This window comes from Megalobrama amblycephala, linkage group LG4 (assembly GCF_018812025.1).
Source record: "Megalobrama amblycephala isolate DHTTF-2021 linkage group LG4, ASM1881202v1, whole genome shotgun sequence".
Classification (NCBI taxonomy): domain Eukaryota; kingdom Metazoa; phylum Chordata; class Actinopteri; order Cypriniformes; family Xenocyprididae; genus Megalobrama; species Megalobrama amblycephala.
In genome coordinates, this window is record NC_063047.1 from 34,621,434 (window position 1) to 34,639,976 (window position 18,543).

An 18,543-nucleotide genomic window follows, 5' to 3' on the forward strand; every position below is an offset into this window, starting at 1 on the left:
CAAGAAAACACAGTATCAAAAGTCCAGGAAAGGTTGATGAAATGCTGAATGATTGAAAGGGATGGAGAAAAGCAAGGCTAACAGAAAACATATGATGAAAAAGAGTAATGACTATGAGAGGGCAGAGGTCAAGCTATAAGCCTGGACTCAAGGCATATATCTTTGGCGTGTTGAACTTTGACCTCTCTTTCAGGTCTAAACACACTGAAGCATGACTGTGTGTGTGCATTGCATGTGTTCAAGATGTAAAGGCTGACAAACATGGCACTGCTGTAATAGACAGGACTGGTCTTAAATGTCTGCGATGCATTTCACTTTTAATGAAACTTAAAGGTCCCGTTCTTCGTGATCCCATGTTTCAAACTTTAGTTAGTGTGTAATGTTGTTGTTAGAGTATAAATAAAATCTGTAAAATTTTAAAGCTCAAAGTTCAATGCCAAGCGAGATATTTTATTTAACAGAAGTCGCCTACATCAAACGGCCAGTTTGGACTAACGTTACATCCCTCTACTTCCTTCTTTAATGACGTCACTAAAACAGTTTTTTGACTAACCTCCGCCCACAGGAATACACAAGAGTTGCGTTTGTAGAGTGTGTTTGTCGCCATGTCGTCGAAACGCTGTTATTTTCATCCCGCAGTCCAATCACCGGGTCTGATTCCGGCTCAAATTGATAGGGTAAAATTAAAGACATGTTTAAAATAACACTGAGCGCGTGCATCTCCACGTTGTGGTAAGAGGCGTGACCTTTCCGGGCAAGATGCGCTAAACTGCTGTCGAATCACAACACAGGAACCGCTGGCACAATCAGAACTCGTTACATATTTCTGAAGGAGGGACTTCATAGAACAAGGAAGTCATCAGCCCGTTTTTATGACAGTGGAAACAGCGGTATACAGATAAGTAAATTATGTGAAAAATACTGTGTTTTTTACACGCGAAACATGAACACGTTATATTGCACACTATAAACACAATCAAAGCTTCAAAAACCACGAAAAACGGGACCTTTAAAAGACATTTTACTGTAATAGAGCAGAGCAAGGTTTTCGATGTCAAGGTCCCCTTAAATATGATAATTTGTTGGCCAGGAACAAAAGTAGTTAAATAACAAAGAAATTTTTGGCATAAAAAATATTTTTTCATAGACTGTATAAGGAAAATATTATGTGTATTATAATGACAGTATCTTTTTTTGCCCACAAGGTGGGGTCACATTTACCATTGCTCTGTGAAATTTCACAGGTCGAAATCCAGACATTCTTGAGAGAATGTGATAATATTGGAAAGAAAAAAACTTTTATTTCAGGTTTAACATCTAAGAGTTGACCTACACTGGTTTCACACGTCATGCAGAAGTCACTTTCAAACCAAGCAGTTTTCTGCTGGCCAGCACGGCAAATTCACATGACCAACTTGAAAATAAGCAAGATTTGTGTGGGGAAATTTTTTTGATCTATTTCTCCTGAACACACAGATCCCTATGACTTTTAAATGTTTAAACCAAAAAAAAAAAGGAAAAAAAAAGAATTTTTTTATTCATTATTTGTGATTAATTTTTATTCATTTGATTATGTTCTAACAAAATTATATGAGGAGTTCTTTCTTTTAAAACAAAGGCTGTCAATAAAATGTTTATAAAGAGAAAAAATGTGTGAAAATTCATTAAATATATTTATTTAATATCTTGGGTAAAAATGGTAATTTTGACATCCCTAGAAAAGCAATTTGTAAAATCTTTTTTTTTTTCCTTCACTTATTTTTTTTTATATAGATATTCCCTTTCTCTCATTTCCAGTTTTAAAAAAAATCCTAGAAAGGCCAAGATATAGAAAAAATATTTGTTGACTTGTAGATAACAGTCAGTGGTTGGCTTTGCCAGGCACAGTCAAAACACAGAGGAACCAAATGAAAGCTTCATCCTCCATGTTGTGTACACTCCAGTGCTAAGTGTATTCCTCTTAAACATTAAAGCACTTTATTATCTTTCATGTCACTCAAAGGAAATACCAAACATGCTGTCATGTCAAGCACAATAGCATAACGGTTCAAATTTGGCAACATCGAAGGCAACGTGAGACAGGGAGCTACTGAGATCATGAAGGAATTCTGACATTTTGGCACACGTTCCTTTTAGACCATGCGCCTCAGCTAGAATATTTTAAACTTACACGTGAAAGGGTTAAACACAGTTTTACACAGGCAGTGTGGGGGCCCTTCGCTAGCAGAGCTCTACAACATGAACTAATTAAACCATAAAGATAGATGATGTAATGTTTAAAGAGTCAGACGGAGGAAAATGTGGGTTCAGTTCACGTTCATGGCTCTGTGTGTGTGTGTGGGTGTGTAAGAGAGAATGAGAATGGTATTCCTAAAGAGTAATACTGACATCAGCAAGGAGGAGAAGACTAAACTGTTCTTCTCATGTGTGTCAGTGTCTCAGGGAGGATATTTGAACCTAGTTTTAAGAATTTTTTATCATTATGTGGAATCCTTTATCTCAGTGATACTAAAATAACACTAGTATGTAGAGAGAGAATATAGTATTAAACTGGGCATTGCAGCAAAAAAGCCAAATTAAATGGAGCCTACATCAAGTTCAGTTCCCATGAAATCAGCCCTGCTGGGGCAAGGGTCCCTCCAGAGATCAATGCACTGTAAACGGCTTCTCAGCTGGCTGCCAAGCGTCCCAAAGACTGCTCACAGGAAGCCTCTACAAAAAGAGACTGGCAGCTCAATAGCGTGTCAATGCAGGACCAGTGGACTTCCAACCAAACTCACACTCATTCATGGCCACGCTTCAAACATTAGGCACAAAATAGGAGGAAAGATCTAAAAATTTTATAGTCATATAGATTTTCTTTTTGTGCTCATGATTTCTCTGTCTTTGGGAATCCTAGAGAACAAAAACACAAATTAACTACTAAAGCATTAAACTAACAGGGGTTTTCAAACTTAATTTTGCCAATCCTCAGATGCATGGCCTTGGTAGAGGATCCATAAAATTTTTTTGAGAAAAAACTTCAATGTTATTTGCAGTGTTGGGAGTAACGTATTACAAGTAACTTGAGTTATGTAATCATATTACTTTTTCAAGTAACTAGTAATGCATTACGTTTTCAATTTAAAACAAAATATCTAAGTTACTTTTTCACATTTATTGACTGACGGCTCTCTTGTTCCCAAATTGAGAGAAATAAAGTGCAGAGGTGTTGTGTGCGCTGTGTGAACATGATGGTTATTTTAGTTCTAGACTAAATGTGAACAGGCATTTACTCATCTCACTTGTACAAAAACATTTAGTATTCCTCAAAATGAATAAAAACAGTCAAATGAAATCAGAATTTTATGCAAACCTGTAATAATTAACTATATTAAAGTACACAAATATACTTTATGTATTTAATGTCACTTTATTAACCAGTGTCTTTGTGCTGGCCTTCAACGATCCAATTCAGCCATACAAACAAACAAAAATTACTTTAGATTAGATTTCAAAATAGAAGTAGAAGTGTTGAACTCCCTTCTCCTGTATCCAATTCTTTAATCCAGAATGGCAGGACAGCTGAAACGTTTGTTTGAGCTGCGCCCTCTGTACAAACCTTTAACCTGAGTCTTATTTATTTATTTTGGTGTGAAAGGGCCTTTACATTTGCCAAAAAATAGAACTTCTTTGTTGTTATTAAAAACAAAGAATCAAGCCCAGCCCAGGTGAGAAAAAGTAACGCAAAAGTAATCTAACGCATTACTTTTCATAAAAAGTAACTAACACAATTAGTTACCTTTTTAGGAAGTAACGTAATATTGTAATGTATTACTTTTAAAAGTAACTCTCCCCAGCACTGTTTTTTTGTTAAATAATATTGGTATTAATTAAGTTACACTTACGCTATACTTTGCAGTCAGACTTGTTTAATTTCTTACTGTTATTATGGCTGTCAATAAAATAAAAAAGCAGAATGTAACAGTAATAATATCAAATACAGTAAATGTGATGATGAGAAAATAAGAAACATTTAAAAATAATTTTCAGATAATATTTAAATAAATTGTTTTGATTTAGATTTAGTATAGGATATAAAAGGCCAATTATTTAATTTTGTAAACAACATGTCTCTAACATAATACTTTCTAAGAATATAAATTTGACTGTAAAAAGGAAAAGGATCATATTTGAGGTCACTGGCCTCAAAAAGTTCGAAAACCTTTGAAAAAATATGATTCATTAAAATCCAAGCATAAAACTTGCAAAGGCATCTGGACATCTCATGACCTAACTCAACAAGAATGTCCATAATCCCATTTCAAATTCGTCCTCGTGTTTAAACAGTCTACAATATGAAAACTGGATTAAATCACGCTATCTTCAAATTATTTTAATGTGACCGTGCATACCACGGCGTGTAGGCCTGATTCATGTTAGCAACAACCAAGATAAACTGAAATTGAGCAACAGCTTTGGTGTTTTTTCCTCTCGGAGCAGGAGGTGGAGCTTTTGCAGAGATTCCTCTTCATGAAGTTTTCCAGCAGGACTGATGCAGCAGCACATCAGCAGTGTTCGCCTGCACCTCAAACAGCTCTTCATTTGCAGAAGTTACACATCGCCTGCAAAACTCACGTTACTGAATGCAACTTCGGAGAAGGGAACTGCTTGTTTACTAGGGACATAGAGCAAGTGTTGAAGTGCACTGGTTTTGTGGAGTACATAGCATCAGGATGAGAGCGATTAACTTGGACACTTACAGCCTGTCTCTGCTGACCGCTAAAGAAGACATCCTCAACCCGCGAGCATCCACCAACTGGTACAGTAAACTTTACTTATTAGTTGTGTCTCAAATCTTAGCGAGCTGCCTGTCTAGACTGCATTTTTGGGCGTCATAAACGCGTGCAGCATTTTTATACATCATATAAGCAACAAATCTGAATGTTGTCTAGGTAGGCAGCTCATTTGGTTTTGAGACACAACCGAAGACGTGCGCTGATGCTTTGGAATTAATATTGCGCAGTTGCTTTTTAATGTTTTCAGAATAAGCCTACGTTTATAATAATGTACATTTGAATGCTCTTAAGTTTTTCACTGTGCTAAGAAAGTTCAAACATGTTCAGCACTGGGAAAAAAAAATAAGATTGGAAGTAGGCTACTTGTTTACAGAGTACTTTTTGTGACAAGTAAAATATACTAGGCCACTTCCCTCAAGCCCCATTGCTGAAGATTTGGGTCACTGAAGGTGTTTTTTACACGAGTTTGAACGGAAAGTTATGAGCAAATACGCTGATTTTGTTCCTCTGGAAGTGCTAGGTGTGATACTTCTCAATGCAGTTTCTCCCTCAGTGTTTACCTGTAACAAATAAATACAATCAGCTCAGTTGCGAAATATAGGCTCCAGGCTATAGCTGCAAGTACAGATTATTAAGGTAGAAACACAATACCCTTTCAACAATAAGATTACAAATTTTAACATTTGTATTTGACCTACATGTTAAGACCAATGAATACACAATTTACATCAATTGTATGTAATGAAACTGCACGCGTTTTCATGTTTTTCCACTGTTATCGCGCCACCTTCTGTCCAAAACGGCTGAAAGCTTGCATGCTTTTAAAATAGTATTGAAATACTTATGTAATACTTACATTATGTATAATGACAGTTGCACCCAATGGTGTATGTTGGTCAAAGCAAAGGCATATAAAACTTAAAGTTCACATCAACATATCATAGTTTGTCATTTTTATAGCACCACCAACTGGCCCAGCCAGACCAAGTTTCTACATGCGCTTACTAAAGTTCAATGAAGATACTTACAGGTATTTGGTTCAGAAAGAGTGCTGCAGCAATGACTTATTTTTGTAGGCCAACCCAGAAGTTACAAAAACCCAATAGGATTTCCACTGAATTTTGATTTATTGCAGAAAAAAGCTCAGTGGCTAACAAAAGTTTATGATTTTTTACATGTTTTGTTCATCATGATAATCTACACAAATTTTATGAATTCTGAAGTCTGAATACAATCGGCAGAAGTAAAAAGCTAAATGTAAATGAACTACACTATGGTCACGTGACTAATGTCGCCATAACTAGCAGCATCCGACAACGGTTTCAGTATTTATTAAAACAATATTTTCCCTGAAAGTTATAATCAGTATGATTAGTGAGGTTGTGAAAGCAGACTAGTGTGTAGATGAGTTTACCTGTTCAGGTGATGACGTTTAATGTTCCCGTCAACCTATCTAGTCCCATTAAGCCACTTAAGCCATTTAAGACAAGTAAAAGCTTTAAAAAAAATCATAAGAGGGTACTGATGTATTTTGAAATTATCTTGAAAATATCTTGAGCATGTGTTCACCACAAACCTTATTTCAGGCATTTAACCAAAAACCCATTCAAAAATCCTATTGACTTTAGGACAATGGAACCGGAAGTGCAAAAATGCTAACTCATTTCCAGGTTTTGGCCTACAAAAATAAGTCATCCCTGCTGCACTCTATCATGGCTGTTTTAATAAAATAGGCCATGCCCTAAATTCTTGATTATGTATAATTCAAAGTTTAACATATTTTGATGATTATATTGACATTGGCACTCAAGAATACACAAATGCAAATTACAGGTAAAGACTGTCAACAAAAAAAAAGCTAGTTTGCAAAAGTAATTTTCTTTTGAAAAATCCAATGTGGTGGAAAAATTTACTTGGCAGAAATAAATGGGTATTTTTTTTAATTTTTGCTCTCTAAATTTCATGTTTATACTATTTATGGGTTATTCTGTATATTTATTTTTAAGCCAGAAAAAGTATAATAGTAATCCTAATGCAAACAGTAGGGTTCCCAGCAGTTTGTTTTTGGATTTCTAATAAAAATATCAGCTAGCTGTGGTATTCTAGAAAATGGAGCCATTAATTGGCCTATAAAACGATCCAAAGGTTTTTCCTCGTTTTGTGCATGCATGTGCGTGTCTGCATTTTGGGTTGAATGATGTAAGAACCAAACCAGCCCCTTTCATTTGTGACTTTCTACCATGATGTCATAAAGTTATATTCTGCCTCAGCTTCAGGCCTCTGGGTAGAGTAGTAGTTTGCAGGGTGGTTTGAACTTAAGTGGACACCCACATGATTAGAGACACCTTTTTTGAAATTGAATACACATGCGCTCATTCATTTAGAGAAGAAGTTAATAGCCTGTTCCCACTCGCCGCTCACCCGACTATGATGGCATCATTTGTTGGCTTCTGATGCACTGAACACATTGAAAAATTGACAGTAATTACAAGTATTTCAATATAATCTGCATGTATCGGCTTGGATATACATTTGTTTCAACTTTATCAATGCCTGATCTGACAGTTCAAAAGTCCTGCAGTGTCTTTCCTCTGTGTCAGATCTTGGCAACGCTTGTTATATCAGCAATGTCATTGTCTCTCCTATATTTCAGCAAGCTCAGGCTAATTCCTGCAAATGCCCTGGCAGTGGCTGGCTAAATGATCCAGGCAGCACCCATTCTGTTTTCCACCTGCTTAATCACCGTGGAAACATGCTCAGAAACAGTCGCTGACTCTTTAGGCTTTACAAGCCTATCAGGCCCATTCATGTACTGCCTGGTTCTGTCTGCTGACAGATGATTTGTCGACTTTGTATTTCACACTGTCGCTTTGACATGTCAAGTCAGAATAAAATGGCCCATGCAGATGCTGAACATTAGCAGTGAAACAAGACCAGTGAATTGTTCTCAAAATGGGAAACTCACACTTCTGCACCACAGTTATCTCTTAACTCTGTACTTTTGTGCTCTGAACAATTGGTATTATTGACTTATTGAGCTGTTCAGATGCACTTTGAGCACACTAGAATGAGAAATAGAATGAGAAATTTTGCTTATTTACAAAACTTTGCCTATTGAAATAAAAAATGAAGTAATTCCCAATGAAATCAAAATCGCAGTTTGGCAATTGTTAGTTCATATATGTTACTTTCAAAGTAAATTGATCAAAAGTGACAGTAAAGACATATATAATGCTACAAAAGGTTTTGATTTCAAATAAATGCTGTTTTTTGAAATATATAAATGCTGTTCTATTCATAAAATAATTCTGAAAATATATCACCGTTTCCACAAACATACTTAGCAAAACAACAATTTTCAACATTAATAATAATTAGAAATGTTTCTTGAGCACCAAATCAGCATGAATGATTTCTGAAGGATCATGTGAGGCTGAAGACTGATTTAATGATGCTGAAAATTCAGTTTTGCATCACAGGAATAAATTACATTTTAAACTATATTAAAACAGAAAACTGTTATTTTAAACTGTAATAATATTTCACAATTTTCTATTTTTACTGTATTTTTAATCAAGTAAAATTGGTGAGCATGAGACTTTTTTTAAAAGACATTTAAAATGTAACTGACTCCAGACTTTTGAATGGTATATCCTGACTTCCTGTTTCAAAAGGAAAAATTGCATAACAAGAAAGAAAGTGGGGTCCAGTGTTCTTTTGGACCCCACTGAATTTCATTGTATGAGTCAAAACCGTTCTACAGGATATCTTCTTTTGTGTTCTGCAGATGTAAATGAGGACAAAATATTGCATAAAGCAGCTTTTTGGAAAAATCCAAATCTACTGATTCTTTTCTAGTCATAAAATGCAGCCAAGCTAACTTGGTCTGGTGGAAGGTTCCACTTGGAAAATTGCAATGCTCAGAAATATCCCCTAGTATAGAAGTACTAACCATGACTGATTCTTCGTTCTTAATTCATCAGTCTTATGGGTCTTATGATTAGAGTTATACCTGACAGTCTTTTCACATGTAGTTCTTCAGAAATAAATGTCTGCAAATGGTCCTTTATTTCCTTGTAGCATTTAGCAGCTGTAGTGTTTGCTCTGGATGGGTGTGTAGAGATTCCCAACATCTTACAGTACATGAGTCATATTCGGTGATTGTATTCATAACTAATGCAGTCAGAACTGATTCTGTGAAACATGTCTTTATTGTTGTTCTCATAATTTGTAGAGTGCCCTGCAGTACAAGAAAGGATATGAGATAAAAGACAATGTGATTATCTGCTTTTGTAAGAAGCATGCATTTCATAACTTATTGCTTTGGTTGTAAGCCATAACATATTATATTGGCAGGGTTGAATTGCGCTCATTGTGAATTTATCATCCTAAGCCTTATGCAGGCAAAGACAACTCCTGAGGGATGTGACTGAAACTGTGAAGGCGTGGCAGAATTCTTTCCAATGAACATTGTAGGAGGTTATGATAAAAAGCCACAGTTGTGACATTTGAATCTTGAAGGTGGTTTCACCCCCCTTCAGACAAAGAGAGATTCAGTCACTGTCCTTTAACTTTTTCAAAGAGCAAAGATGCAACTGTTAATGTGTTATTATAAGTTGCGTGGTTTGAACGATGCATGCACGTCTTTTGATGGTGGTAAATTTAATCCATGATGTTTTTAAGGAACTCGCCTGCTTGTAAAGAAGGAACAGAACTCAGGTGCTTACATCTTCATGCTGTTGGAGCACAGGTTTATGCATGATTTAAGAGCCTCAAGGTGCAGTGTTCTCATGTTACCACTAATAAAACATCTGCTGAGCATGGTGAGTTATCACCTCAAGAACATTATTCAGTACTAATAATGTAGAATGGTAACCTTTATTGACCTCTGCTAGTAGTTTTGATAAAGGAGCATAAGAATTAGGGGTGGGTGATATAACTAAAATCTTATATCACAACATAAGTAATTTTATAACGATATATATCGCAATATAGCTATTTTTGCTTTAAATAAGGTTTTTAAAGGTGCCATCGAATTGAAAATTGAATTTACCTCGGCATAGTTGAATAACAAGAGTTCAGTACATGGAAATGACATACAGTGAGTCTCAAACTCCATAGTTTCCTCCTTCTTATATAAATCTTATTTGTTTAAAAGACCTCCGAAGAACAGACGAATCTCAACATAACACCGACTGTTACGTAACAGTGTACGCCCCCAATATTTGCATATGCCAGCCCATGTTCCCAACATTATGAAAGGCATTAGACAAGGGCAGCCAGTTAACGTCTGGATGTGCACAGCCAAATCATCAGACTAGGTAAGCAAGCAAGAACAATAGTGAAAAATGGCAGATGGAGCAATAATAACTGACATGATCCATGATATCATGATATTTTTAGTGATATTCTTTCTAAATGTTTCATTAGCATGTTGCTAATGTACTGTTAAATGTGGTTAAAGTTACCATCATTTATTACTGTATTCACGGAGACGAGAGCCGTCGCTATTTTCATTTTTTAACACTTGCAGTCTGTATAATGCACAAACAAAACTTCATTCTTTATAAATCTCTCCAACAGTGTAGCATTAGTCTTTAGCCACGGAGCACCATCAAACTCATTCAGAATCAAATGTAAACATCCAAATAAATACTATACTTACGCGATTAGACATGTTGCATGACGAACACTTTGTAAAGATCCATTTTGAGGGTTATATTAGCTGTGTGAACTTTGTTTATGCAATGATAGAGTCGAGAGCTCTGGGGGGGCGGAGAGCGCGAGCATTTAAAGGGGCCGCAGCCTGAGTCGGCGCATTTCTAATGATGCCCCAAAATAGGCAGTTAAAAAAATTATTTAAAAAAAATCTATGGGGTATTTTGAGCTGAAACTTCACAGACACATTCAGGGGACACCTTAGACTTATATTACATCTTGTAAAAAAATGTTCGATGGCACCTTTAAGATATCAACATTTTTGATACCATTGAAATTTCATAATTCTTGTCACCATTTTCAATATCACAAAAACTACTAGCCTAAGTATTAAAAAAACTCTCAAGGTTACTGAAGACAAATAAACAGTGATAAAAAAGATCAAAGAAACTAACTACAAGCATATTGGAAAACAAACTACAATAGAAAAAAGACACAAATGAAACAGACCTGAAAAAGCACTAGAAATAAGAAATAGGCCTACTGCTAAATTGTAGGCTATAAAGTAATTTAATGTAAATTAAATATAAAAAATATAAAAATCTAATCATGTGGGTGTCCACTTAAGTTCAAACCACCCTGCAAACTACTACTCTACCCAGAGGCCTGAAGCTGAGGCAGAATATAACTTTATGACATCATGGTAGAAAGTCACAAATGAAAGGGGCTGGTTTGGTTCTTACATCATTCAACCCAAATATTCAAAAAATAGCGGTTTCACCTTTCGAAAACGTCGGATCTGTGTGGACGAAATGCCTATCCGATACAAAATTTGTGCGTATTCACAAAAATGCGTCTCTGTGTGCACGGGGGCCTTAAACATACATTTATTCTTATTATAGTGATTCAGTCAAGAGCAGTGAGAGATTTTCTCTCATTTGTTTGCAGCAGGTTTAATTGGCTGCTGTCACTTTAAGACCGAATGCATGGATCCAATATACTTGTGCATTTTCTTTCTCAACTGTTTATATGTTTACTTAAGACATAAATGACTGTTTACGATGATATTTGTGAAGATGGACATTTTAACGTGGTATGTATGTGCATTTAACCGTTTAAGCCCAATTAGGTGGCAAAAAGAAAAGAGTTCAGTACTGGCACTCTATGAGCAGCGACTTCATGTGACAGTGCTCGCATATAGCAAAACAAGTTCTCTTTCTCTGGTTACTGCTAGAACATTTTAAAATCACATTTTTATAAATCGCAATGCTTAAAAATGCATGCAAATGATAAGCTTTCATGACCGTGCAGCACAGCAACGTCACTTGAGCGTAAGTCCAAAATCTCTACCAGTACATACAATGTTTAGATAAGATATTTCTTTCCCCCCAACTTGATTCAAAACAAAAGGTAAAGCATATATATATTTATTTTTAATTTTTAATTTTTACTTTTATTTTTATTTTAATTCATGTATTTTTTTTATGTTTTATCTGTTTACGTTGTTAATACTCCGTCCCTCGCACAAAGTCACTTGCTCTGACTCAAAGTTGAATGCCAATTGTTAAATTAATGGATTGAATTTCAACTGTTCTACCGGTTGACAAATTTCTTCAGTAGACACTATTCGGTTAATAGTGTCTATAGAGGGGTATACTGCCTACCCCTAATAAGAATAATTGACAATTGTGCACAAAACAATTGTTTTATCTTATGACATTAATACGATTTTCAAGATTTCCCTGTCAAACACATTTTTGAAAGTCATATCAAAATAGTTTTCTGCAGGACCATAAAAAATATTTGTAAATAAAAAAAAACAAAACAAGAAAATACAATTTCAGTCTTTCTACTTCAAAATGTCAAGTTTTATTATTTTTATATGGGTCTTTTCTGGAACAAATAACAGAAATAAAATACCCTGGATATGACTTTTATTTTTCTGGAGAACTTAACTCCTTGCCTGGCAAGTGTTATTACTGTACTTTCGAAGGACGTTCCTTTTTTCTGTGCACTTAAAATGTTTATAGTACTGTGAAAGAAAGAAATAAAATCTTGAGAATAAGCATTGCTGTTGGAGTAGTTTGAGAGACGTATCTCAGCAGAAATGCCTTATGTTTACAAAAGGAATTGGTGAATTAATAAAGTAACAATTATGTTTGACAGCTTTGTTATTAAAAGAGTAGAAAAGAGTATTTTCCTGTGTAGTTTTATATATCTAATACCATCTGCATACTTTGAATCTGACTTGATCTGCATCATTTATTTTAATTTCACACCATATCATTGTGCAGCTAGGCCAATCTGACATAATTTGAATCAGATATTATGCTGCTTGTATAGTTTTATCCACTGGTAACAAAGGTTTAATGTACCAGCAACTATATGTTCCTGTTTCAGCAAAGTCCATTTTATCACAAGGGTGTCCAAATAGTTTGTCATTCAAAAATGACAATATATAAGGCATAACAGACAGATAAAGATATTTTCATGTCATCTCAACCATCCTGAAACACAAAAGGAAGATCAATGTGACTTCTTTATCTAAGTACTTTTATAGCATCACCTTAGTGTGGTTATTTAGTTTTATGGTGGTTGGGTTACCACAGGAATGTTTTATAGTGGCAAATTAGTATTTAAGCTTTTGAGCAGTAAATGAAGAGATATTTTAGTGTTGACTTTGTCCCAAGTAAGTGCTTCATTGATTTACTTTAAAGACCCAGGGTACTTTCCCAAGTATTCTGAGGAAGAAGGCTGATCTTGGAAGCTCCAGGTTGTTGGACATGCTGATGTTCCTCATATCATTCATCAGTTTTGCAGTAGTGCCGTTTATATGTTTTGTAAATGTTTCCTAATCCTTAAAATACCACCTTTAATGTACAAATTGTTGTTTACATTACACTCCTGTAATGCAGAGATGCTGATTGAATGTCTTTGGAAATAGCCTGAATGGATGTTTATTCACAAGCATGTCTTGAAATTGAACATATGGCATATTACTTTGTGTTCTTCACTCTCATGGCACTCTAGACAGCAATGTTCAGACAGTCCATATGTCTCTGTCAGCAACACAAGTCAGCTCAAACTGTGACTTAGCATCCAGTCATTCTACTACACATTTTGAAGGTACCACCTTGCACTTCAGTACTGTTTATATGAAAAAAATATGGATTTCAGATTTAGAAGCATAAGTAGATGTTTCACGCTCAATTCAGTCACATCATGGATCATTAACTAAACCTCACATCATGTTGACAATCTGTGTTGTTGCTTGGGAAATGCCTGGACCTTGTGTAGGTGGCCACTCTCTCTGGCTCCTCCACTGTTGAACTCAATGGGAAAATGTTAATGAAGTTCCTCTAAAGCTGCAAGGCTGGGTCAGAAGCCTCAAACAAGGCTGTTTGTTGTATGTTGAGTTTTAGTCCCACACAGATGGCTTGTGGTTGCTGGAGGAGCTGTGAGCCATTAACTTGTCCAGTAAAATTAACATTTGTTGCAGTTGGATATCTGGATACTCTCAGAAGTCTCCAAATATCTGCTTTCTTTCGAAGACGTTGAAATGACTTCCAGTTGAGATTTTTTTGGTTCTTTCTTGAACCTTGAAGATCAATAATAGAATCATGTGCAAGCCTTTCCATACTCAACTTTCAAGTTTTGTGCTTGCCAAAAGTTTTGGCAAATGAGCATGGCACACATGCCTCTTTTCATTGTGCTTTCATGTAGCTTTTTTGGCCAATCTTGTCTAGTTGAAAGATTTTTCCATTTCTTTTCCTAAATCATGTTAAATGCATTTGCTTTGACCATAGAGCCGAGGCTCTGAGCAAGTCTTAGAGCACTATATCATTTCAAACATTTATGATGTTCTCATATTTCATTCCTATCTTTGTCCAATACAGGAAGTATATAAAAAAACTTTTGAAAATAGAGAAACACTACTCTTCAAAATTTTTATGTTTTTGAAAGAAGTCTCTTATGCTCAGCAAGACTGCATTTATTCGATAACAAGCATCATTACTTCAGTTTTCAGTGTCACATGATCCTTCAGAAATCATTCTAATATGCTGATCTAATGCTTAAGAAACATTTCTTATGATAAATGTTGAAAAAAGATGTGCTGCTGCTTCTTATTCATTCTTTAATGAATAGAACGGTACTTTTAAATGGTAGTTCAAAGATCTGAGCACTGTTCTATTGTGGAAACGTTTGCATTCTTCAATAATGGCACCTTCAGTTTGTGTGCCAAATTCTACAGACGCTCCTCCAAGGTGGTGAATGACATGGTGCAGATTGAGGTGTGCATTTACAAGGAGGTCATTATCACGCCCCCTAATGACTCACAGTAGCCTCTTACCTAAGGAGGTCATGTTGTTTGCAGCTCAAACTAGCATGTGTGCTTTTAACAACTGAGCCTGTTATATCTATGCTCAACGTATTGTAAGTAGACCTCACGCTGTTTGCAGGTTTCCTCTCTGCTGCTTTGAAGTTCTGGTTTTGACTAGCTCAAAACAAATGGAGACAAGAAGTCCGTTGCAGCTAAGACATACCTAATACCAGTTGAGACACATTTGAGCCTTTTATGTGGCTTTAGACTAGTCTAATAAATTATATTTCTTCTTCTTGTTTTTAATAATATTTGTGTTGACAAAATTAAGACCTTCATTTTATCTTGAGATTGATAGAGAATAAAAATTCCTCTTGTGCTGGTGGCGTAATATGAGGTGAAAATAGGAAAGTTTGTGGTGTTTTGGGTTTACACAACACAAAATTGGCTCTGCCTGAGGCCTTTAATCACCTCAGATTGGAAACTTACACAGGGCAGAATAAATCAACAAACAGCCTGCATACCTAAAGACTCCCACAGAGTAATGAGAACAGCTCTATAACACAGCCATAGATTCAGCTTAATCTGATGTTACCTCATCCTTCACCTCACATAACCTGAAAGAGCATGAGGTTTTGCCAGTCTAAGTGTATTATTGGAGATTATACTAAGACGAAATACAAAAGACAGGGCTTAATCTATAAGCATTACAACATTGTCAGTGGTTGTTTTTGAGCTAAGACACAGGTGACTGGGTATCCTGGCACATCTCCATTGCAGGTAGGTACAATTCCAATAAAGCTGTTGTTTTTATTCAAGTCTTTGCGGTTAACAGGTGTCTGTTATCAAACACGATTCTAATTTCAAATGTGGAATGTTTTTAAATGGTTTCAACAGCTGCTCAATACAGCAAGTCAATCAACCCCGGTCTTGTTTTGCATTGTTTACTGCTTTTTGAACTGTTAACTGCCTGCAATGAAACTTTTCCTTTATCTATTTGGGAAGAAGGTATTATGGTCCTAATTACATTAATTATGATGTCATGAGAGTTGCCCTGAAAATCTCCCTGCATGTTTTTCATGACATATGATTAACTAATGAATCAGGAAAATTGTATTGAAAAGTAATGGTGGGAAAGGTGTGAAAGAACTCAGAGAAGAGTAGGAGGAGGTGGAGATTAAATGATAAACTTCTAGAGAAAGAGATACAGTTCTGAAAATAGGTAGATCTTAGATAAGATGAAAATGTATGCAAAGTTTGTGAATTGTTAAGAATCATATGCTGCACTGAAAATATGTACAGTGTATGTTATGTCACTGTTATCGCTCATGTGCCAATGATAACCTCCTCGTGTGCCAATAGACTAAAGTTGCTGACACCTCTCTTACAAGAAACTATAGGGAGTTAGAGTGAGGAAAAAAACAAACAAACAAACAAACAAACAAAAAACAAAGCAAAATGAAGAATGCTTATGCTTTGTTGATTGTGTGAAGGATACCAGACTGTGTGTACATGAGCGAGGGTCTGTGTTCCAGTAGCTGTGTGGGACAGATGCAGGAAATGCCAGAGTTGTCCCAGAGGAGTGTTTTGTTGTAGAGGCCAGTGGCTAAACTCACCCTCTCCGGATAGTGACTTCAGAACTGAAGGTTGCCGACTTGTCAGAAAAGTTTTGAAGAAAGCTACATAGTTGTGATGAGTTTACTTTGGCTTTAAATTTTCAAAACAGTGCAGACACACCTTGCAGAAAATATGTTCACAAGTCTACCCTCTTGCACTACAATTCAAATACTGTTAAGTTCTAAACAGTGAACAAACCCTTTTAACAATAACTAACAGAAGTCAATAACGAGCATGTACTATATGACAATCAATGCTGCTACTTCTGCTGTATTTCTGTAGTTGAAGCAGTAGAAAATGGCATTAGCATGAACACAAATCCCAGGGAATGCATGAAGTAAACTGTACCTTGCTTTGGTTGCTTTGGATAAAAGAGTCTGCCAAATGCATAAATGTAAATGTTTGTGATGATGTCATAGAGCTGGTGGCCTTGAGCCCATAGTTCTCATTACTTACTGAGAAGGGGAAGGAAAAAAAAATGGGAGGATTTAAATGGTTCCAATGTAATTGTCTGAGAAAAGCATTTGAAATAATGAAACATTATATATAATTATATAATTATAGTAGTTTCTCCCAGCTCAGCTTCATCAGTCATTACATAAATGATTATGGCCATCAAATTATGACCAATGAATTGGGCTTAAAGCTGCTCTACAATAAATAACAACAGTTTGGAAAGGTTACAGAGCTTTAGACTTTGGAGGTCAGCAGTAGATTTCCTTTAAAGGGTAATAGCAGCATTGTTGATGGAAAACAGGGAGTCAGTTCCTGTGATTCTGATAAGAGTCGTAGTAAACTTTTTGGCCATTGATGCCTTGATGAAAAGATCCATCATCTCAAATGGACTTCCTGCACAGATGAAGGTTGTGTAGACATAATAGAACCCATTTAAGAGAAGAATAGAATGAAACTTCCAGTCTTACTTAAACAGACTGGACGTATGAGTCAGGATTGTCCAGCTTGCTTCAGTAGATGGCTATTTATGTCGCATCTAGCCTATAAGATTACCTATGAATGGCTGCTACAGTTCCTATTCGTGGACTGGGGTTACATAGTAGGGTTCTTATTACACAGTATGGTTACTTGAGTAAATGAAGCTTTAATCAAGGCTGAAACACTAGACGTATTGTTCCTGTTTCTGTGTTTGTCAGGCTTTATCATGCTAGTTGGAAGCACAGACCTGGACACACCTGTTGACTCACAACTGTGAATATTGTACATAATCAAGTTTTTGCTGACCAGTTTTGCTTGTTAGTCACAGTCTTTTTGCTTAATTGCAAAACAGTCAGAATTTCCATAATCCTGACTGCAACAGCTAGAGCGAAAAATTGTTGGACCTATGGTGGATAGTTACTTTCCACCTCACAGGTTGTTGAAATATTTCATATTGCCACATTTCATAAGTACAAGTATTAGTGTACAGCCCAACAATATGTGCATTTACATGCACAAATTTATACAGAGTTTGCTTAATCAGACATGTAAAGTCATGTACAAACCTGATTTCAAAAAAGTTGGGACATTGTACAAATTGTGAATAAAAAAGGAATGCAATAATTTACAAATCTCATAAACTTATATTTTATTTACAATAGAATATAGATAACATATCAAATGTTGAAAGTGAGACGTTTTGAAATGTCATGCCAAATATTGGTTTGTTTTGGATTTCATGAGAGCTACACATTCCAAAAAAGTTGGGACAGGTAGCAATAAGAGGCCGGGAAAGTTAAATGTACATTATAAGGAACAGCTGGAGGACCAATTTGCAACTTATTAGGTCAATTGGCAACATGATTGGGTATAAAAAGAGCCTCTCAGAGTGTCAGTGTCTCTCAGAAGTCAAGATGGGCAGAGGATCAGCAATTCCCCCAATGCTGCGGCGAAAAATAGTGGAGCAATATCAGAAAGGAGTTTCTCAGAGAAAAATTGCAAAGTTATCATCATCTACAGTGCATAATATCATCCAAAGATTCAGAGAATCTGGAACAATCTCTGTGCGTAAGGGTCAAGGGTCAAGGCTGGAAAACCATACTGGATGCCCGTGATCTTCAGGCCCTTAGACAGCACTGCATCACATACAGGAATGCTACTGTAATGGAAATCACAACATGGGCTCAGGAATACTCCCAGAAAACATTGTCAGTGAACACAATCCACCGTGCCATT

The 18,543-nt window shown here is 35.9% G+C and overlaps 1 protein-coding gene across 2 annotated transcripts in view; it reads left to right on the plus strand.

The window, feature by feature from the left end:
• The first annotated feature begins 4,387 nt into the window (after positions 1–4,387).
• si:dkey-40c11.2 (drebrin-like protein B) overlaps positions 4,388–18,543 on the plus strand; it is a 43,724-nt gene continuing 29,568 nt past the window's right edge. Inside the window, exon 1 of one of the 2 annotated variants that reach the window (XM_048189025.1) lies at positions 4,388–4,801. In XM_048189025.1, the coding sequence (XP_048044982.1) occupies positions 4,716–4,801 (86 nt within the window). In that variant the 5' untranslated portion in view covers positions 4,388–4,715. The remainder of the gene's footprint in view (positions 4,802–18,543) is intronic. The other variant, XM_048189024.1, reaches the window with a different exon arrangement.